The sequence below is a fragment of the Heterocephalus glaber genome, unplaced genomic scaffold, assembly GCF_053883595.1.
Source record: "Heterocephalus glaber isolate CG9 unplaced genomic scaffold, H.glaber_assembly_v1.0 deba00001687, whole genome shotgun sequence".
Lineage (NCBI taxonomy): Eukaryota > Metazoa > Chordata > Mammalia > Rodentia > Bathyergidae > Heterocephalus > Heterocephalus glaber.
In genome coordinates, this window is record NW_028258412.1 from 22,428,523 (window position 1) to 22,450,770 (window position 22,248).

At 38.3% G+C, this 22,248-nt stretch overlaps 1 protein-coding gene across 14 annotated transcripts in view; it reads left to right on the forward strand.

The window, feature by feature from the left end:
- The window catches only part of Kntc1 (kinetochore associated 1), an 86,736-nt gene that overhangs the window by 16,372 nt on the left and 48,116 nt on the right, over positions 1-22,248 (forward strand). For 9 of the 14 annotated variants that reach the window (XR_015446189.1, XR_015446190.1, XM_087198071.1 and 6 more), the window contains 20 exons: positions 126-241; positions 694-748; positions 1,474-1,572; positions 4,160-4,203; positions 4,313-4,378; positions 4,475-4,550; positions 9,194-9,319; positions 9,416-9,505; positions 11,786-11,839; positions 12,449-12,510; positions 14,001-14,112; positions 14,880-15,023; positions 15,295-15,351; positions 15,445-15,546; positions 18,179-18,298; positions 18,392-18,535; positions 20,050-20,148; positions 20,812-20,915; positions 21,332-21,431; positions 21,811-21,945. Coding sequence is in view for 12 of the 14 variants with exons in the window: in XM_087198071.1 (XP_087054197.1) it covers positions 126-241; positions 694-748; positions 1,474-1,572; positions 4,160-4,203; positions 4,313-4,378; positions 4,475-4,550; positions 9,194-9,319; positions 9,416-9,505; positions 11,786-11,839; positions 12,449-12,510; positions 14,001-14,112; positions 14,880-15,023; positions 15,295-15,351; positions 15,445-15,546; positions 18,179-18,298; positions 18,392-18,535; positions 20,050-20,148; positions 20,812-20,915; positions 21,332-21,431; positions 21,811-21,945 (1,905 nt within the window). In the remaining 2 variants the exon portion in view is untranslated. The remainder of the gene's footprint in view (positions 1-125; positions 242-693; positions 749-1,473; positions 1,573-4,159; positions 4,204-4,312; positions 4,379-4,474; positions 4,551-9,193; positions 9,320-9,415; positions 9,506-11,785; positions 11,840-12,448; positions 12,511-14,000; positions 14,113-14,879; positions 15,024-15,294; positions 15,352-15,444; positions 15,547-18,178; positions 18,299-18,391; positions 18,536-20,049; positions 20,149-20,811; positions 20,916-21,331; positions 21,432-21,810; positions 21,946-22,248) is intronic. The other 5 variants (XM_087198072.1, XM_087198074.1, XM_087198075.1 and 2 more) reach the window with 4 other exon arrangements.

Below are 22,248 nucleotides of genomic sequence, written 5' to 3' on the forward strand. Positions count from 1 at the left end.
AGGACTTCAGCTGGGCTAGATTACTGTCTTATGTACTGGGCTTTATTTCACTATACATATAAAAAATATATCCTGAAATGTAAATTTATAACCATTACGATATATGAGTGCAGTGTCTCTTGCAGAACGTGCTGAGTTTGTGGGATACTTACACTCTCGCCCCCATCTGGAACTGGCCATCTCTTCACATAGAGGACTTTCTTCTTACCACGGAAGCAGATTCTCTTTCATCAGTTACCTGGTGCGTTGGAACTCTAGCTAGGACAGTGTCCCTTCTCTTCACACTGGGTTTTGTGTCTGGTTTCGTTCAGATCATTTTATTATGTTTTGTATTCTAAACCACACTGTAAAACAGTGTAGTAGAATAAGGACTGATTTGCTGTTTGTCTTTTTTCCATTGGGAACAAAAAGACAATATGAACCTTCAAGAGTTGTTTGAGATAGAGTATCAGGGGCCGGGGATTTAGCTCAGTGGTTCCACTGCCTGCCTTGTAAGCACAAGGTCCCAAGTTCGATCCCTGGTACCAAAAAAGAGATAGAATATCAGTCTGGGCCATAAACATGGAGAAATAGAATCCAGTGTCCTCTCAAGTCCATTTTAACATTTATGTAAGAATATCACATTAATGAGGCTTATATCTAGTGATCAGTAAAGCTTGTTTGGTTTACTCACAGCTTCTTTTCTCATTTTAGGCAAGGGATTACAAATCTCAAGTTAGTAGCTCTGACAACTACAGCTAATAAGAAGGTATTGGAGAATTTTATTTCTTGTCCATACTGTGTGTTACAAATAGCATTTACTGGGGCCGGGGATTTAGCTCAGTGGTTCTGCTGCCTGCCTCACAGGCAAAAGGTTCCGAATTCGATCCCTGGTACCAAAAAAAAAAAGCATTTATTAACACAAAAGTAGATAGTAAGTAGTGCTCACAGTATATTAGTTCTTAGCTCACAAATAGTTGACAAATCAGAAATAATCTTGCAGAATTCTTTTATTGTTTCAAAGAAAAGGGATATAAATCTTGGTTGCATATTTTACTTTATTTTTTTTGCGGTACCAGGTATCGAACTCAGGACCTTGAGCTTGCAAGGCAGGCATGGTGCCACTGAGCTAAATCCCTGTGCCTTGGCTGCATATTTTAAACAGCATTTTAGGAACAAAAAACATTCCTAAGAAAATGTTTATTAGGGTGATTCTTGTAAAATTCTGGGAGTCAGGAATTACTTTCACCGTTAAATACAAATTGTGGAATGGACTTATATAAATTTTCATGCAATAGATGTAGAAGGTAGAATAGAACATAAATTTATCTGTAATATTTAAGTTATACAGTAACAAGCTTGCCTATAAAGGATTTTTTTGCATTAGCTTTGTATATGAATGTTTTGAATATGTGGTTGTGATTGTCAAGTGCTATCTTATGTGTGTAGGGTTATATTAACCTGCTAAGTTAATTGCTTTTCTATTTCTCTTAGATGAAAAACCTTGTGGTTTATGCATTACCTACAATGGAAATACTATATTCTTTGGAAATATCTAGGGTTTCTTCTCTTGTTCAATCAGGAATTAGCACGGTAAGTTTGTACATATTTTAAAGTACTTTATAATGATTTTAACAATAATTAATCTAACTGTGAGTAGAAGCTAGTAAAACACCTGGATAGATCTCAGGTTTGTACCTGCATTCATTACTAGCAGAGTTTGTCAAATACACTTACATGACCAATGTCAATCTTCATATAAAAAAGGAAAAAGAAACCAGACATGGTGGCACAGGCCTGTAATCTCAGCCTCTTGGGAGGCTGAGGCAGGAAGATCACTACGGTTTGAGGCTACCCTGGCCTATGTAGTTAACTCAAGACCAGCCTCCTGAACTACATAGTGAGACCTTGTCTCAAAAAAAAAAAAAGAGGGCCAGGGATTTAGCTCAGTGGTTTTGCTGCCTGCTGCGCAAGTGCAAGGACCTGAGTTCAATCCCCTGTACCCCCCCAAAAAAAGTAATAAAGAAAGAAAAGAAAATCAGGTAAATAAAACATCACTCATCTCTCCAACTTTATTAAATATCTGCAGGAAGTATAAATAATAATTAACTTTTGGGAGTTGTGCATTTGTTTTTAAGTATTATTTTAATTGTTCAAATTCATGGAGTATACTACATGAATAAAGTGTATAATAAATAAGTTAAAGTAGTTAATATTTCCATCTCCTTAATCATTTAAAAGTTTTTGGATTAACATGTAATAATTGTATATAATAATTTAGTGTGACATTTTAATTTATTTTACATTGGAGTCTTTTTAAAAAAAGATTTTACCATTTTTTTTAATATATACGCACAAATACCATATAGTCTATTATTCCAAACCATTTAGAAATTATTTGTAGACTTCCTGACCTGTCACCTCTAAATGTTTAAGCAAATGTCTTTTATTTTTTAATTAAAAAATTTTTTTTTGCTTTTTTGAGATGGTCTGACCATGTAGTCCAGGCTGGCCCTGAAGTCACTATGTAGCCCAAGCTGGCCTTAAACTCTTGTGGCAATCCTCCTGTCTGGCATTACAGATGTGCGGCACCATGCCTGACTGGAAATATCTTTTTTTTTTTTCTTTCCGGTACTGGGGATCCAACTCAGGACTTTGTACTTGGCAGGAAGGCACAGCACAACTGAGTTAAATCCATGGCCCTGGAAATACCTTTTAACAATAAGGGCATTCTATAGTACAAGTTATTACTATTGGACAATTTAACATTAACATGATACTATTGTGAAATATACATTCCAATTTCAAATTTTACCAATTATACCACTTACTTGAAAGCTATATTTTTTTCTTCATCCAAGATCTAATTGAGGCTGTCTTACGGAATTTAGTTGTATTGGTCAGGAGGTAGTATAATCTAGAACAGTTCTGAATCTTTTGTCTACTTTTTTTTTTTTGGTACCTGGGATCGAACTCGGGTCCTTGCACTTGCGCAGCAGGCTCAAAACCACTGAGCGAAATCCCCGGCCCTGTCTACTTTAAGATATTGACATTTTTCTTTCTTTTTTTTTTTTTTTTTTTTTTTTTTGGTACCGAGGATTGAACTCAGGTCCTTCCGCTTGCGAGGCAGGTGGTGAAACCTCTGAGCTAGATCCCTGGCCCGAGATATTGACATTTTTGAAGTCTCAGAGTATGGTTTTGTAAGTGTTTTTGTGTTTGGATTTGTCTAATGTTTTCATCGTGATTAGACTATGTTAAACTCTTTTGGCACAAGTACTACATGGGTTAGTTTTATGTCCTATGTGTCTTGGTTACTTTTCTTGTTGCTAAGACAAAATACCCAATATCCAAAGTTAAAGGAGGAAAGGTTTATTTTGGCTCCTAGTTTGTAGAGGTTTCAGTCCATAATGAGCTGGCTCCAAGGCAGGATGGCATGGTAGAGGAGAAACAGTTCATGGCAGGCAGAAGGCTCTAAGCCAGTGAGCTACAAGTGACAACAGCAGCGCTTTCTGTGCCTTATATATGTATATATATATGATATATATTTATATAATATATATTTTATATTATAATATATATAATATATATTATATATAATATATATAATATATACTATATATTATATATATGTTATATATATTATATATATATACTATATATATTTATATATAGTATATATATATATATTTTTTTTTTTTCTTTTTATTTTTTGGTACCGGGGATCAAACTCGGGTCCTTGCGCTTGTCCCTTATATTTTTATGTAGGCTACCTGCCATTAGGGCCCCGGCCCTGGATTGATTTTAATTATTATTATTATTATTATTTTTTGGTACCAGGGATCAAACTCAGGACCTTGTGCTTGCAAGGCACGTGATGGAACCACTGAGCTAAATCCCTGGCCCCCTGGATTAATTTTAAAATCCATCGATGAGGGGCCAGGAATTTAGCTTGGTGGTGCCATGCCTGCCTGCCAAGTGCAAGGTCCTAAGTTCAATTCCCTGTACCGGAAAAAATAATCCACTGAATAATAATTTTTTTTTTTTTGTACCAGGGATTGAACTCAGGACCTTGCACTTGTGACTGATGAATAATTTTTGATAGAACCATTTGTTACTCTAGTAATTATAAAATGAATTGCTTTTATATTTGAGTTTTAATCATTTTTTTTTATATTGGTAGGATACTATTTACCTTCTGGAAGGAATTTACAAAACTGATCCAAAGTAGGTCATGTTTTGTTTTATCAGATAAGTTGTTAAATAACAGCTTATCTAAGTTAAAATTTACTCAATGTGAAATGACAAGTGCATTTACAGCACTATCATTTTTCAGATTCTCTGAAGACTGCATCTCAGTTTTAGTGCTCAGGTATCTTACAGAAGCTTTACCAGAAAACAGGTAACCATCTCACATTCTTTTGCTCCTTAGACCTTAATGAAAAACTCATTTCCTGGTTGATAAACATTTAATGAAATTTCTGTTCCCACTTACCAGATTGAGTCGGTTACTTCACAAACACAGATTTGCAGAAGCTGAGAGTTTTGCCATTCAGTTTGGACTAGATGTTGAGGTAAGTGTGGGTGTTGAGGTATATTTGTCCCTATAACAGGCATTTCTTTGGTGGACTTGATGCTGAGGAGACGCAGACATAAAGCATTGGCAGGTAGTGTGAGCAGCCTTGTGATTAATACACGGCAGAGTAGGGAGGCCTTGGATGCTTCCGGGAACTCCTAGTGGTTTGGGCCAGAGTGGGGTTCTACGAGCAAGGGAGCGAAAGGAAGTGAATGGGCCAGAGCCTGGAGGGCCTCACGTGCACTGCAGAGGATTGAGGTTTCATCCTGCAGGTGATGAGGAAGTAATTTTGAGCCACAAAATGCCTTGGGTGGGCAGTTTGGAAAGACAGAGAGTTGTCTGGAAAAGCCTCAACCAAAAGGTTCAAATGTCAATCAGGAGCTGAAGCAACTTTCTGTGGGAGAGCGAAGCTGTGCTATGCAGTGGAGCTGTATGAGAGAGGGAGAGCGGCTGATAGGTATATACACAGTAGAATCAGCAGGGTGCAGTGGGTAAATACAGGGAGGGGCAGAAGACTGGAAACTGGCCAGGAGGACCTGGCTCAGTATACACATTGGGTGGTGGTGACCTTGCCTAAAATGAGGAATGTGAGTGGAAGAACAGGTTCTGGTAACAAGATCAAGAATTCTGCTTTATAAACGTTGGCTGTTAGGAACCCGGGGAACTAGGAGTGTCTGCTAGGAAACCAGGGGGTGACCTGAGCTGACGGGACGTAGGGAAACCCAGAGGAGAGGCTCAGCACCTGGGGAGAATGCACAGCAGGAGAACGTGTGGAGTGGAAAGAGATCTGAGTAGGAGACCCTGGGCACCAGCCCGTGAGAGACAGGAGAAAGGGTCCACACGTGATCCACACGTGTAGGAGGAAATCAAGGAAGAAAACCCAGGAATGCACCAGTCCAGAAGCCAAGGAGATAAATTTTAAGCTGAGTAGAGAATGATTGTCAATTGCAGATGCTACAGAGAAGGTCATATCAATGCTGAAGTTCAACTGATGTTTTTAGTGTATGGGCATCACTGAATCTCTTGAAAAGTGTGTTTCCTGAGGAGGAGTGCAGGAGACAGCCTGATTGTAGTTCATTAAAGGGTTAATGTTTACCCAATGGGTGGACAGTGCCCATGTGGTGGTATATTATTTTATTTTATGGTACTGAGGATCAAACTCCGGTCCTTGCACTTGCACAGCAGGCGGCAAAACCACTGAGCTAAATCCCCAGCCCGGTATTTTAAATATATAGCATTTTACACATGTAGAATAATCCTATGTATGACTAAAGGAGTAAGTAAATCAAAGGAGTATTAAGTACGAAGAGCAAAATAATAGATACTTCTTGTGGGAGAAGGGGGACAGTGTATTCGTGAAGAAGACTGGGTTTTAGCTGTATTGGGATAATGCTCTTTTTCTTTTCATTTTCTTTTTGAGTCAGGGTCTTGCTTTGTAGCCCAGGCTGACCTTGAACTTATTATGTAGCCCAGGCTGGCCTCATACTCACAGAGATCCTCCTGCCTCAGCTTCCCAAGTGCTAGGATAACAGGCATGCATCACCACACCCACCTTATGCCCTATTTCATTTATTTTTTGGACCTGGGATTGCACTCAGGACCTTACGCTTGTGAGGCAGGTGTGCTGCCACTGAGCTAAATAACCGGCCCTATGCCCTATTTCTTAAGGGTGATGAGCACATGAGTATTTGTTGTATTATTGCCCTTTTGAATATCTAAGAGATTTCATTTAAAGACTGAATAGAAATACTAGCTCTGTGAAGCTGAGGCAGGACAGTTTTGAGCCCAGCCTGGGCAATTTAGGGAAATCTTTTCTCAAATTAAAAAAGGGCTAGGACCAGGGATTTAGCTCAGTGGTTCCGCTGCCTGCCTCTCAAACACAAGGTTCCGAGTTCGATCTCCGGTACCAAAACAAAAGGGCTGAGGATGTAGCTTTGTGAGAATGTCCTGGATTCAGTCAACAGTACTAAGAAAGAAAGAAAAGAGAGAGAGAGAGAATGGAACAAAAAGTTAAAAGACCTATGAAAAGAATGAGAGAAGTGGAGAAACTACTCTTTGTTACCATATTTAACTTTCAGAACCAAAAATCTGTCAAAATTGATATTCTGCACATAGAAAAACCTGAAATTTTGAATGTTTCTAAGTCTAGCCACTAAAGAATCTTTGACAGAGTTAGAAAACAAGACATGAGAGCCAGGAATTTAGCTCACTGGCAGTGCACCTGCCTTATAAGCACAAGGTCCTGAGTTTGATCCCCGCTACCAAAAAAAAGAAAAAGAAAACAAGACATGAACCTTAATTCTGTGGTCGCCTTGGAAGACCAGCTCCAAGCTGCACATGGTGGCCGGCATGTTACCTGTAGTCCCAGCTACTGAGAGGCCAAGGCAGAAGGATCATCAGGAGTTTGAAGCCAGCCTAAATGACGTAGTGAGACTCTCTCTCTTTATTTTTATTTTTTTTGGTACTGGGGATTGAACTCTGGTCCTTGTGATTGCGAGGCAGGTGGTGGAACCATTGAGCTAAATCCCCAGCCCAAGACTCTCTCTTTTTAAAAAAATTCTGGTACTGGAGACTGAACCCAAGACCTTCACACTAAGGTACATCCCCAGCCCTATTTATTTAATTTTGACAACAAGTCTTTGCTAGGTCACTAAATTTCCCAGACTATACTCTAACTTGTGATCCTCCTGCCTCAGTCTCCCAAAATGCTATGACTACAGGCATGTACCACCATCCCTGTCTTTTGAAAGAAAAACAAAGGGCCCAGCGATGTAGCTCAGTGGTGCTGCCTGGTAAGCGCAAGTTCCTGAGTTTGATCCCTGGTACCAAAAAAAAATTTTTTTTAATAAAAACAAAACAAACTCAGCTCCATTACTTTTGGGCTAATTAATTTGACACATATTACTGGACTTTTCTTGGGTCTTAGATTTAGTGTTTGGAAAATAGGGATGTTAGTAATTATCCCAAAGGATTATGATGAGATGTAAACACTTCTCAGAATTTTTATGAGAATTAAATGAGGTAATTCAGATAAAACTTTTTTTTAATAAAGCAGTGTTGGAGATTGAAGCCAGGGTCTTTGCACTGAGCTACATCCCCAGCCCTTTTTCATTTTTTATCTTGAGACAGGGCCTGCTAAGTTGTTAAGCTGCCCAGGCTGAGCTTACACTTGGAATCCTTCTGCTTCAGCCTCTTGGAGTGCTGGGATTACAGACATACACCACCATGTCCAGCTAAAACGTTTTTTAGTTGACAAATAATCATTGTATATACCTATGGAGTGTAATGTAATATTTTGATAAGTGTTTACATTGTGCAGTGGTTAAATCAACCTAATATATCAGTTACCTTATGTACTTGTCATTTTGTGTGTGCTTAAAAACATTTGATGTCTGTTAATAATTTTGAAAATATATAATGCATTATTATTTTTTTAATGTGTGTGTGAAATACTGGGACTGAAACCAGGACTTCACATTCAGCTTCAGACCCCACCCCTTTTTAAATTTTGGGACAGGGTCTCACTAAGTCACTAAGTTACCCAGCCTGGGCTTGAACTTGTGATCCTGTTACTTCAGTCTTCCAGAGTGCTAGGGTCACAGATGGGCACCACCATGCCCAGCTACATGATGCATTATTTTGTTTTGTTTTGTTTTTTGGTACCGAGCATCAAACTTAGGACTTGCGCTTCCGAGGCAGGCTACACAATACATTATTGACTATAAAGTCACCATGTTGTTCAGTCGTCTCTAAAACTTATTCCTCCTGTCTCACTGAAAATTTGTACCATTAATCAACATCTTTCCTTTCTCTGTCCACTCTCTTCCCCAGCCTATTGTAACCACTATTCTGCTCTTTACTTCTTTAAAAACTCTATTCTTTTAGATTCTGCATGTATATGAGATCATGTATCTTCCTTTTGTACCTGATTTATTTTACTTAGCATAATGTCCTGCAGGTTCATCCATATCATTGCAAATGACAGAATTTCCTTCTTTTTTAAAAGCTTAATAGTATTCCATCTTGTATATATACTACATTTTAAAAATCCATTTATCATTCATGGACAATTTAGGTTGCTTCCATGTCTTAGCTCACGTAAAATTCTTAGTGCGATAATTGATACATCCAGGAAGATCTCAGTTTTAAAAAATGGTTTTCATAATTCCTAATAATCCAGATTACTTTTCTGATATCTAAGGGTTACTTTCTTTAATCTTTTTGTTGTTATTGTTCTTTGGTTGGTTGGTTTGGTTTTTTTTTGGTACCAGAGATCAAACTCGGGACTTTGCACTTGCAAGGCAGGTAGCAGAACCATTGAGCTAAATCCCTGGCCCCAAATTGGTTGGTTTTTTTTTTTGAGACAGGGTCTCATTATGTGGTCCAAGCTGGCCCTGAACTCACTATGTACCCAGTCCATCCTCCAACTTATGGTTATCCTCCTGCCTCAGCCTCCCGAGTGCTGGGCTTACAGGTATGCACCACCACACCTGGCTCATCTTCTTTAATTTTTAATCCTGAGCCGCATGAGGATTCATCTTTTTTCATAATAGTGTATGTGACACAACTTGCTGTTAGAATCGATCATCTTCAGTTATTCCCATACTTCAAGTCACTTCATGTGGCATGTTTATGTTACAGCTTGTATACAAGGTAAAAGCAAATAATATATTGGAAAAACTAGCTTTGTGTTCTGTGGACACCAGCGAGCAGACCAAGTGGCAGCACCTGGTAGATGAAGCAAAGGAAAATCTGCATAAAATCCAGGTATGTGTTCCCAGCCACTCAGGATATAATCCCAGCACTGCAGTGTTGTGTTGGTCAGCGCTCAGTTGCCTTACTGTGTCTGCGTTTGTGAGCCAGGATGATGAGTTTGTGGTGAATTACTGCCTAGAGGCCCAGTGGATAACCTATGAGACTACCCAGCAGATGCTCAACTATGCCAAAACCAGGGTAAGGGATCAGTCTTTTCTTTTTCTCTTTCTTTCTTTCTTGGGAGAATTTGTTTTTATCATGCATCATTCTACCACCTTAAATATTGTGGGGTTGTTTTTTTTTTCTATTTTCCTATATCTGTATAGCAATTTCTTAAAAATAAAACTTTAAAAAAAATTTTTGAGACAAGGTCTTGTTCTGTAATTCAGGCTGGCCTTGAACTCACTGTGTAGCTCAGGCTGATCTCAAACTTGCAGTGATCCTCCTGTCTCAGCCTCCTGAGTGCTGGGATTACAGGCATGTGTCACCATGCTTGGCCTTTTTTTTTTTTTTGGTGGCACTGAGAACTAAACTCAGGGCTTTCACACCTAGCTATATCCCTAGCGCCCCCCCCTTTTTTTTGGTACCAAGGATCAAACTGAAGACCTTGTGTTTGCCAAGCAGCCAAGGTGCCACTGAGCTACATCCTTGGCTCCCCTAGCCCATCTTTATTCTGAAAGAAGGTCTTGCTAAAAGCCCCCAGACTGGGCTTGAACTTGTAATCTGCCTCACCTTCCTAGAGTGCTGGGATTATATGTGTATGCTGGCATGCCTGATCTAAAAGAAAAAAAAACTTTTTAGAATTATAGCTGTGTTGAGATAATTAGCATCATGCAATTCACCCATTTAAAGCTCTGTGACTTTTAGTATATTTACTGAATTTTTTTGTTCATTTGTTTTTTTGAGACAAGGTGTTGCCATATAGTCCAGGCTGTGAACTCACTATGTGGCTCAGGGTGGCCTCAAACTCACAGTGATCCTCCTGCCTCAGTCTCCTGAGTGCTGGGATTACAGGTGTGCCATCACACCCAGCTAGTTACTGAATTTGTGCAGCCATTATCGCCATCAATTTTATATCATTTTCATTGCCCCAGACACAAACCCCACACTGTAACAGCCACTGTCAATCTCATCCATCCCAACTCAGGCAAACACGAGTCTCTCTGCTGTCCCTACTCAATGTGCCTACTCTGGACGTTACAAATACATAAATGAAATACGTGGTGTTTATATCTGGCTTCTTTGACTTAGCCTGTTTTCAGGGTCTGTGCTGTTGAAGTGTGTGTCAGTACTATATTTCTTTGCGTTACTGGATAATATTCATTGTATGTAGGTAGGCCACATTTTGCATAGCCATTCACCCTCTGATGGGCACTTGAGTTCCATATTTTTGCTATTGTGAGAGGAATGCTGCTATAAACATGGTTGTACAAATATCTGTTTGAGTCTGTGCTTTCAGTTCCTTTGAGTATCTACCCATGGGTGGAATTGGTGGATCATATGTTAATTCCACGTCTGAGTTTTTGAGGAGCTGCCTCCTTGTTTTCCACATGGCTGCACCATCTCACATTCCCACCAGCAGTGTGCACAGGTTCCACTTTTTCCACAGCCTTTCCAACTCATGTTGTTTCTCTTTTGTGATATTAGTCATCCTAATGGGCATGAAGTAGAGGGTAAGTTTTTATAATGTTTGTACCTGTGTGTATTATGCAAAAAGAATATTTAAAAATAGATTCTTTTTGGGCTGGGGATTTAGCTCAGTGATTCCAGCACCTGCCCCACAAGTGCAAGGACCTGAGTTTGACCGCGATACCAAAAAAAATAGTCTTTTTCTCTTGTAGATTTTTCTTTTTTTTTTTTTTTTTGGTACCGGGGATTGAACTCAGGACTTTGCTCTTGCAAGGCAGGCAGCAGAACCACTGAGCTAAATCCCCGGCCCTGATTTTTTTTTTTTTTTTGGAGACAGGGTCCCACTCTGTGGTCCAAATTGGCCTTGAACTCACAGTGTGGCCCAGGCTGGCCTCAAACTCACAGTGATCTTCCTGCCTTAGACTCCAGAGTGCTGGAGTTACACTCATGGGCCACCATGCCTGGCTTATTATAGATCTTTTGGGTTTTTTTGGGTTTTTTGGTACTGGGGATCGAACTCCAGTCCTTGGGCTTGCGAGGCAGGCAGTGGAAGCACTGAGCTAAGTCCCTGGCCCAGTAATGACATTTTCATAGTAAAGTGTTCCTGTCAGTGTCCTATGAGTACAATTGCTCGTTATAGTCCATAAAATCAAAATATAACATGGGCAAATTGTTGTAGGCTGTTTTCATATAATGCATTTTTTTAAAAAATGTAATTTCCTTATTTTCTGTTCATTTCAGAATTAAATGCAGTTTATTATCAATGGTAATGTTTTCTATTAATTCACAGAAAGCTCCTCCTTTTTAATGAAAAACTTAATATAGCAGATGTTTTATTTTCATCCTTAGCTTTTGAAGAAAGAAGATAAAACTGTTCCCTTCTATTCTGAAGGCTTGATAGAGGTAATTACATGAGATTAATTTGGGGGTGAATGAGCCTTCACAATTTTCTCCCTTTCAACATAGGCTTGCATTTCTTCAGGAGCAAGTTGTTATTTTAATATCTCAGCTTACTTGTTTCCAAAATGGGACTATTAATAGTATCTTCCTTATAGAGTCACTTAGAGGTCATGGGAAATAACTCCTAAAAACTGTTTCCCATAGATCCTGATATCTGCTAAATTCTCAAATGTAAACTGATGATAATTATGATAATCCCCAAATACATGGGTGCATGTACAAGAGTGTATATAGCTGTAAACTCTCAAAGTAAAGTTTGTATAATTCAGCTAAGTTTTATAATGTCACTTACGTCATTGTGAAAAATGATTTTTTGAAGGGCAATATAATTAATATGTGTGTCCCTTTATAATTAAATGTGATTGGAAATGTTTTCATTATTCCATTTGGGATGTATATTAAATAAAGCTAGTTGGATTAATGGGGTTGACCTGTAATGTGGATAAAATGATAATGTGAGACTTCTGAAGTAGAATGATCCTAATTTTTGGTGTTTTTAAATTTGATGTCATTGCATACAACATTCAGATTATCAAGTTCTGTCTTCTTTAGGTACTAAGGGCTCATGCAAAGTTGACTACTTTTTATGGAGCATTTGGGCCAGAAAAATTCAGGTGTGTACATTCTGTTTTTAATTTTTACAATATAAATTAATTAGAAGTTTAGAATATTGTGGAAAAATACAGCATTCTTTTAGATAAGTTTGTCTTACTTGGAGAGGAAGAGCTGGGGTGTTCAAATGATGGAAAGTATTATCTGTCTAGCAAAAAACAATTGGCTTAAGGACCTCCTTGTCTTTTGGGGGTTATTTTTTTTGACATCCAGGCTATATGTAGCCCAGGCTGGCCTCAAACTCAGGGTGATCTTTCGCCTCAGCCTCTGAAGTGCTGGGATTGCAGACATGTGCCACCATGCCCAGTTGTGTCATTTAAAAAATATGAATATGTTTTTCTCATAATCATTCTCTTATATCTTCCACTGGTTCATTTCCTTTTATTAAATTTTTTTTTTTTTTTTGGTACCAGGGATCGAACTCGGGTCCTTGCACTTGCGAGGCAGGCGACAGAACCACTGAGCTAAATCCCTGGCCTCCTTTTATTAATTTATCCTGATAACACAGGGATGTCTGTGTTAGTCAACTTTTTATCACTAACAGAAACCACTAAAAGGAGGAGAAATTAGTTATGGCCCGTGGTTTCAGATTTCAGACCATGGTCACTTGGCTTCTTTGCTTCTGGGCAAGAGTTCGGCAGAGCATCATGTCAGGGAGTATGTGCTAGGGCCACACAGTTCACCTCCTGATGCACTGGGCCAGAGAGAGGAGAGCCAGAGCAGAAAGGGCTTGGGACAAGATGTAGTCCCCGAGGGAAGCCGCCTGACCCACCTGCTTCAACTGGGTTTCATGGCCTAAGTTTCCTTCATTTCCCAGTAATGCCTCAAGTTGGGAATCTGTCCGTGGATGAATCCACCAATGGTTAGAGTCCTCCTTATCCAGTTATCTTGTACCCCTGGACATTGCTGCATTGGGGAGCAGGCTTTTGCCACATGAGCCTTTGGGGACTCTTCCTGTTCTAACTGTAATAATAGCTCATATTTGAAAGTAATATTTTTGGTGCATGTATGAATACACATAAATTCAATTACTGAAAATGCAGTTGTTGAGGCAAAATGTATGTGCATAAGAGTTTGGATATGTAATTGTTTGGGTAGAGTAGAAGAGTGCCTGCCCATTTTCTCATTCATTCACCAAGAACTTGTAAAAGTTTCATTTTTGCTAATTTGATGTTTGAAAAAAGTATTATAAAAATATTGCTGGATTGCTTTCTTTTCTTCTTTTTTTTGTTTTTGTCTTTTGTTTTTTGTTTCTTTAGACAGGGTCTCACTATGTAGTCCAGCCTGCCCTTGAACTCACTGTGTAGCCCAGCTGGTCTCCATCTCATGGTGATCCTTCTGCCTCAGCCTCCCAAGTACTGGGATTTGTTTTAAAGGTTTATGAGGAAAAATTTTAAAAGAGCAAACTAGTTAATATGCACAATGATACTCACTTGGAAAGTATAAGCTTAGTGTGTTTTTAAACTACTTTTTCCTTCCTTTGACTTCTCAGTAGTAGTTCTTGGATTGAATTCCTGAATAATGAAGATGACCTTAAAGATATTTTGCTACAACTAAGAGAAGGAAACCTTGTCTGTGCACAGTATCTTTGGCTGAGACATCGGGTAATACATTTTGCATTTTTTCTTAAAAGCCTTTAAACTCCTGAGATGGAGGTCTGACTCAGTTGAAACCAACAGGGGCACATATGATTGGGTAATAGAATATTGTCAGATTGATTAGACATGCCTGTCCCTGTGATGATTCTAAATCAGAGGAAATACTATAAAGATACAGTAGAACATTATTTTACCTCATGGAGTCCAGATAGCTCCAAATCTTAGTTCAACAAGCAACATTTTATTAAGGTATTCACTGATCGAAGCCCAGGTTGTGGTTAAGTAGTACCTATGGTCCCAGCTGCTCAGGAGACTGAAGCAGGAGGACCTCTCAAGCCTGGAAGTTGGAGCCAGCCTGGGCAACATAGTGAGACCTGGTCTCCTAAAAAAATTATTCATTTGAATTCCCTTAATGTTGGCTGATGTTGATCTATAGTATTAGGACCAAAAAGTGTTGTGTTGTGGCGCCATTAGCAGACACATTGCTTGTAAGCATTTGTGCTATCATCTCCATATATGTCTTCCTTAAAGCACATCTCTGCTGGTTCCTGTGCTACATAATTCATATATCATTCGGCACTTACTGATGGGAGAGTTTGTGGGTTGTGGCCCCCAACTTGAACCATTTGCATAGATAAATCACTTTTAGCACTCATTAAATCAGTAAGATATTCCATGGGTTGACTTCCTAATATAACAGGTTTTTGCTCTTGGGAAGGTGGTCAGTCTTGGTTTGTTAGATAAGCCCTAATTTCTCACTCTGTAATATTTAGGCAAATCTTGAAAGCAGGTCTGATGTGAAAATGCTTGAGAACTTGTTGAACTCGATTTCTACACCAGTCTCTTTGCAAGACCTTTGTCCGTGGTTTAAAAATGAGGTGGTCCCGTTTGTGAGAAGGACTATACCTGAAGGACTGGTGAGTTTTTCCCAGGAGTTCTACTCTTGATGATTTCACTTAATTTGTGTTACATCAAATCACTGAAGATCAAGTTACAGTACTACCAGTTAGTTAGCTTTTTTAATTGTCGTAAGACTAGAGGTGTAGCTCGGTGGTAGAGCATGCGTGAGCCCCTGGTTCAACCCCCAGGGCTGCAAAAATAAATGAACAATTTTTAAGAGATAGTCAGGGAGGAATTTAGTTATTTTAGTGATTCTGTATTGAGAATTTTTAATGATATGTGTTGCAGAAAATTCTTGCAAAATGGTTGGAACAAACAGCCAGGAACCTTGAATTAATGGATAAGGTAATACTAATATACTTAAAGTGGAAAAGACTTTTGGCACTACCCCAGCAGCATGAAACACTATTTTTTAATGGTCTGTAATGTTTTTTAAAGGCAAATTGGCCAGAAAATGGACTTCAACTGGCAGAGATATTTTTCACAGCAGAAAGAACAGATGAGTTGGGACTGGCTTCCTCTTGGCACTGGATTTCCTTGGTATGATGTAGAGAATGGATTTTTAGTAATGAAGCAGTCACTTTATGTTAGTTTGTCTACATGTATGTAGAGAAAAGTATCTGCAAATAGATGTATGTCTTAAGGTTTCTGTTTTTATGTTCCTTTTATTTGTACCTTTCAAATCCACAAAATCAAAAATTTCCTTTTTTCCTTTGTGATATTTCTATTACAATACGAGCCTATTTTAATGCTCTTTTTCTCAATGGAACCAACCAAAAGCAAACAATATAAGAATATTCTCCTCAATAGTGTAATTGGGTATTGTGCAGTAGCAGTATTTCATAATCCTAAAAGAATAAAACTTACTAATACATTAGGATTAGTTTTCAGAGTACAACCAGGATTTCTTCTGTTTAAACTAGTAGGCCATAGGATTGCTGAGAGTTGGAGGCCAGCCTGGGATACATAGTAAGTTCAAGGCCAGTCTGAATTATATATAACAAGACCCTGTCTCAAAAAACAAAACAAAAAACTAGTAGGCCTTTGCTTTATCTGACAGCATTTGCTAGGTATTCCTACAGCTATTAGGGCTAAAATAGCAGTGTTTTGTTTTGTTTTGTTTTTTAAAAGATCGAAGTGTAAAATTCATGAGACTTTCTGTCAGTCTGGAAAAACAGCAGTGCTCTAGCCACATAGCTTGCTGAGAGTGGGTGCCTCACATGGGTGAGGTCCTGGGTTCAATCCCCAGCTCCGAAGACAAAACAAATAAACAAATAAACAGCAGAAAACAGGAACTAAGATCAGGAATGTTGATTTTATACTTGAGGTTAATGAAATAAATTTATTATTTGTCTTGTAAATTTCTTCAAGTTCTTTTCCTTTTAGAGTTTCTAAATTTTTGAGATTGTTCATTATATTGGGGGAGATAATGTAGATACCTGTAATCTTGGTTCCTAGGGAGACTGAGGCAGGAGGATTTCAACCTTAGGGCCAGCCTGGGCAACTAAGCAAGACCCTTTCTCAAAATAAAAATAAGAAAAGTGTTGGATATGTAGCTCAGTAGTAGAGCACTTACCCAGCATGTATAAAGCCCTGGGTTCAATCCCCAATACCGCAAAGAAAACAAAAAAAGTTTATTGAGAGTATCATAATTTGGTTTAGATTAATATATGAGATATTATAATCTCACCTCTGAATTATTACATTCTTCAGTACTAGAAAATTATGGCCTTAAAATATATTTTTCTTAAAAAAATTTTTTTTTTCTGGTACTGGGGATTGATTGAACTCAGGACCTTGCACTTGTGAGACCGGCGCCGTGCCACTGAGCTAAATCCACAGCCTCTTAAAATGTATTATTAAATCACATTTCTCATGTTTTAGCTTTAAAAAAAAAAAAGCTGCTATGTAGATTGGGCCAGGGATTTAGCTCAGTGTTTCCAGCGCCTGCCTCGAAAGCGCAAGGTCCCGAGTTCGATCTCCAGTACCAAAAAAAAAAAGGTGCTATGTTTTAGCTTTAAAACATAATGATACTTCTTTTATTACCTAACTCAAGAATAGTCTATTGCTTTCTGATATAGAAAGTTCTTGTTATTAATTATACCTAATGATTATATTCTTTTAAATGAGGATTTTATTCTTTAGGTTTTTTTTTTTTGGTGCTGGGGATCGAACTCGGGTCCTTGCACTTGCACAGCAAGCAGCGAAACCACTGAGCTAAATTCCCAGCCCGTTATTCTTTAGTTTTAAGCAGTTTACTGATTGCTCATTGTAATATGTTTTTTTCCATAAAAGAGCCCCCCGCTTTTGGTTTGGTTTTTGAGACAGGCTCATGCTGTATAAATTTCAGGGTATGTAGTAGTAATCCAGACTTGTTCAGGCTGGCCTTGAACTCACTTTGGAGCTCAGGCTGGCCTTGAACTTGTGGCAATTCTTCTGCCTCCCGAGTGCTGAGCTTACAGATGTTTGCCCCCATGCCCAGTTCTTTTTCTTCCACTTGCTGTTGAATACTACTTTCTCTTTTCCCTGTTAGTTGCCTTTTACCAATATTAAAAATTCCTTTCCATATATATAAAACGTTAGAAAATGTTAAAACTCTATATCTGGTCATGATCTATGTAGATAGATAGGGCATTTGAGGAGGATATAAATGATATATGTGTACCCACGTATACCTATAGTTCTAAAGGAAGTTATGGTAATGTTAATTTTCTATTTTTTTAAGAAAATTTTGACATTCTAATATCTGTTAATTTATAACTCAGTAATTTTAGTTAAAATTCTACACAATAAAGTTTTTTTAAACTTATAGAATTCTGGGCCAGGGATTTAGCTCAGTGGTTCCACCGCCTGCCTCGCAAGTGGAAGGACCCGAGTTCGATCCCCGGTACCAAAAAAAAAAAAACTTGTAGAATTCTATAATTTTTTTTTTTTAAACTTGTAGAGTTCTATAATTTTTTTTTTTTTTTTTGGTACTGGGGATTGAACTATTCTATAACATTTTTTTTAAATTCTATAAAATTTAAAGCATTAGTTGCTTCAAAATTGCAGGTTTCTTGTTATGTATGTAATCATGGTCATTTTTTTTTCTATTCTTTGAAGTAAGTTTGACTTTGTTTCCCTCTCACATTTTTACTTTATATCTTTAACCACTTTAATACTTTTATTTTAGAAGGATTACCAAAATACCGAGGAAGTATGTCAATTACGGACTTTGGTAAACAACTTGAGGGAGCTGATCACATTGTATAGGAAATATAACTGCAAATTGACCCTCTCTGATTTAGAGAAGGTAAAATTCTAGGCTCATCAACCTTATTATGCTTATTGTACCCAGTCGTGACCAGGGTCTGCATTTATGTCATCTTTCTTGTCTGTCACCCAGGAAAATACAACCACCATTGTGTTCCGAATGTTCGATAGAGTGTCGGCCCCAGAACTTATTCCCTCCATCTTAGAGAAGTCTATAAGAGTTTACATGAGGGAACATGACTTACAAGAGGAGGAACTTCTCTTGCTGTACATAGAGGTAACTTCTTTAGATCCAGCCATATTTCCAGGAACTGTTTAGCATACTATGGTATTAAATGTTCAACTCTTTAAGGAGTATCATGCTGGGACTCACACAGTACTTTGTAGGTTAAGAAAATGGATTAATTTGCTACTGAGGACCTTGAACAAGATAGAAAAATAGGAGCTGAGCATGGTGATGAGCACCTGTGACCCCAGCTCCTGGAGAGGCTGAGGAGGGAGGAACGCTGGAGCCCACATGTGGGAGGGCCTTTTCCAAAGCATTATTGTGAAATAAAAGGAAAATGAACTCAATGAATGTTGCATTTTTTCTTTTCTTTTGGCACTGGTTATTAAAGCCGAGGCTTTGTACATGCTAAGCACATACTCTAGCACCCAAGCCTAGCAATTATTTTTGTAGACACAATGCTGAAGTAATCTGATTTGTAGATCTTTCAAAAAATTTTTTTATGAAAATATAAAACAAAATTTCATAGTAAAATTATAAGAGAATAATAACAGTATACTGTATCATTACCTGCAAAATAGTTACTTTACTCAATACAGGACATAAACCAAAAAGATTCGTAGAACAAAAATCAAATCATAACACAAACTTTGTTTTTAGTGAACTAAGATAAACTAGTACTATAATTGAAGCACAGCATATATATTGAAATATTTCTAAAACAATGGAATATGTAATTTGGGAAAGTATATGAACTTCTCCCTGTTTCCTATTTAGCTCCTATTTTGCTCTTTGTGTAATATATATAGTGTGTGTGTGTGTGTGTGTGTGTTTCTTTTTGCGTACCAGCAATCAAATTCATGGCCTCACGTTTGCCAGGCAGGCATGGTGCCGCTGGAGTTACATCCCCAGTCCATGTTTCTCATATAAGAGAGGCCATGCAGTATTTGACCTTGTTTGTCTGACTTGTTTCACTTAACATTATGTTCTCAAGCTGCCTGAGGATTTAAAAAATATTTTTTGGTACCGGGGATCAAACTTGGGACCTTGCACCTGGGAGGCAGGCGGCAGAACTACTGAGATAAATCCCCAGCCCCTAAGGATTTTTTTTTTACATTTTCTACATGTATAAAATTGAGCACTGGGCCAGGGATTTAACTCAGTGGTGCCACTGCCTGCCCTGCAAGCGCAAGGACCCAAGTTCAATCCCCGGTACCAAAAAAAAAAAAATTGAGCACTAAAGTTTGGACAATTTCCTTTTCGGTTTTTTGAGATGGTCTTGCCAGGTTGTCCAGGCTGGCCTTAAACTCACTATGTGGCCCAGGCTGCCCTTGAACTCATGGAGATCCTCTTGCCTTAGCCTCCCCTGAGTACTGGGATTAGAGACATGCACCACCATACCCAGTTTAATTTTTAATTATTGTTCCACATTCAATGACTATAGGATTTTGTTTTTGTTGTTTTATGAATCCATAAAGGCAATTTAAGTCTATCTTTGTGTGTTTGCAATTTTTTAGTGAGAAGTTTTAATATTTGAATATATATCCATGTTTATCCCTTCTTAGGATTTATTAAAGAGATGTAGCTCAAAGTCCACATCCCTCTTTGACACAGCTTGGGAAGCAAAGGCCATGGCAGTGATTGGATGCTTGTCTGATGCAGATGTGAGTAACATAAGTGATCATCAGGTTTCCCTTTTCAGCACTGGATCTTAAAGAATTTTTTCTGATCATAAGGAGACAAGTTTATGAAGAATTTATGTGGTATGAAAAAGAAATAAAAAGAAAATAAAAACCACTCATAATTTTATTGAAAAAAAAAAAAAGGAAATATTCCCATTCCCCCCTAGAGGAACTGCCGTGGACAAGTAAGTGCAGATCTCTCCAGGGTTTCTGTGGTTCAAACAGAGACATGTTTTCAATATGTTGTACTATTCCTTTAGCATGATATTACATTATTATTACTTACCATTATAAAACAATAAAATCATGAAAACTATTTTTAAACAGAGAGATACTGCCCACTGTAGAATGGCATAGACTGTATGATTCTGCCGTGTTTCAGCAGACATAATACTTTTGTGAAGTTACCTAAATAATAAAAGTGTCTTTATGGGGCCGGGGATTTAGCTCAGTGGTTCTGCCGCCTGCCTTGCAAGCGGAAGGACCCGAGTTCGATCTCTGGTACCCCCCAAAAACAGTCTTCATGTGTGAAAATGGGAAGAAATCACGCGTTTGTGGTTGGAAGGGCAATAGTCTCAAACTGTGGTAGATGCCAGCAGTGAAAGGTCCTGGGGAGCCGTCTGTTCTCGTGCGGTCTCTCTGCAGCTCATCTTCGACGCAGTGCTGAAGATCATGTACAAGGCCGTGGTTCCTTGGAGCGCGGCGGTGGAGCAACTGGTAAAGCAGCATCTGGAGATGGACCATCCCAAGTAAGGTTCCCGCCTGCCACCCTGCATCTGTGTAGCTTTCACATCCAGTTGCATTTTTTTGTTGTTTTTTTTTTGAGACAGGGTCTCTCTATGTATCCCAGGCTGGCTTTGAATTGACAGTGGTCCTCTGCCTCCCGAGTGCTGGGATTACAGGTTTGTGCCACCATTCCCGACTTCAGTTGTGTTTTTCATTGACTCCATCCCATAGCATTTCATTAAAAAGATGATCCAGCTGGGCATGGTAGCACATGCCTGTAATCCCAGTACTCAGGAGATTGAGGAAGAGGGTCGCCGAGAGTTTGAGGCCACCTGGGCTACACAGTGAGTTTTAAGGCCAGGCTGGTCTCCATAGCGAGACCCTGTCTCAAAAAAAAAAAAAAGACAATCCATGCTAATACCAATAAGTTTACTTTCAGAGTGAAGTTATTACAGGAGAGTTACAAACTAATGGAAATGAAGAAACTTTTACGAGGCTATGGAATAAGAGAAGTGAATCTCTTAAACAATGAAATAATGGTAAGTTCACTAGTTGAAGGATCTTTTTTTCTATTTCTTGGGCAACACAGGAAATTTAATGAAGATTTTATATTCTAAAAAGTTAGTAGAAAAAAAAGTCAGTAGAAGTAGATTCTCCACTACTTTTCTTTTGTTAGGTACATTGTAAATAGGGTGTTTATTTATGAAAGTATTAAGGGCAGCAAATTGTAACTTAAGCTAAGAAAGAATGACAGGAATAACCCAAAATTCAGAATATAAATCATGTTTTCATCTTTCATACAGTTTAGTTTTTTGCTGCATTATTTTAATTGTATGGCTTTTTTCCTGATGAGCCAGTGATTCCTGGCTTCTCTGGGATCTTCCATGACGAGCAAAGCGCATATTGTCTCTGTTTCAGAGGGTGGTCAGATACATTCTCAAACAAGATGTCCCATCTTCCTTAGAAGATGCTTTAAAGGTGGCCCAAGGGTATAGGTTGTCTGATGATGAAATCTACAGTTTAAGAATTATCGACCTGATTGATAGAGAACAGGTATGAAAGTTTATTGTTTCATAGGGCTCCTTTATTAACTAAATCCCTGGAAATAGAAACAAATCAAATTATTCAAATTGACTTTCACAAAGTATAGTTATACCAACATGAAAAACTATTAAAATGGCTGTTTTTTCCAGGTCTGTTAGTTTTTTAGGTGCAGTTAATGATTTCTTTTTATCTAATTTTTTTTTCAATTTTCCCTGGAAATTGAACCCAGGATCTTTGCATTGAGCTACATGCCTACCCTTTTTTTATTTTTCATTTTGAGACACTGTCTCGCTTAGTTGTTGAGTTGCTAAG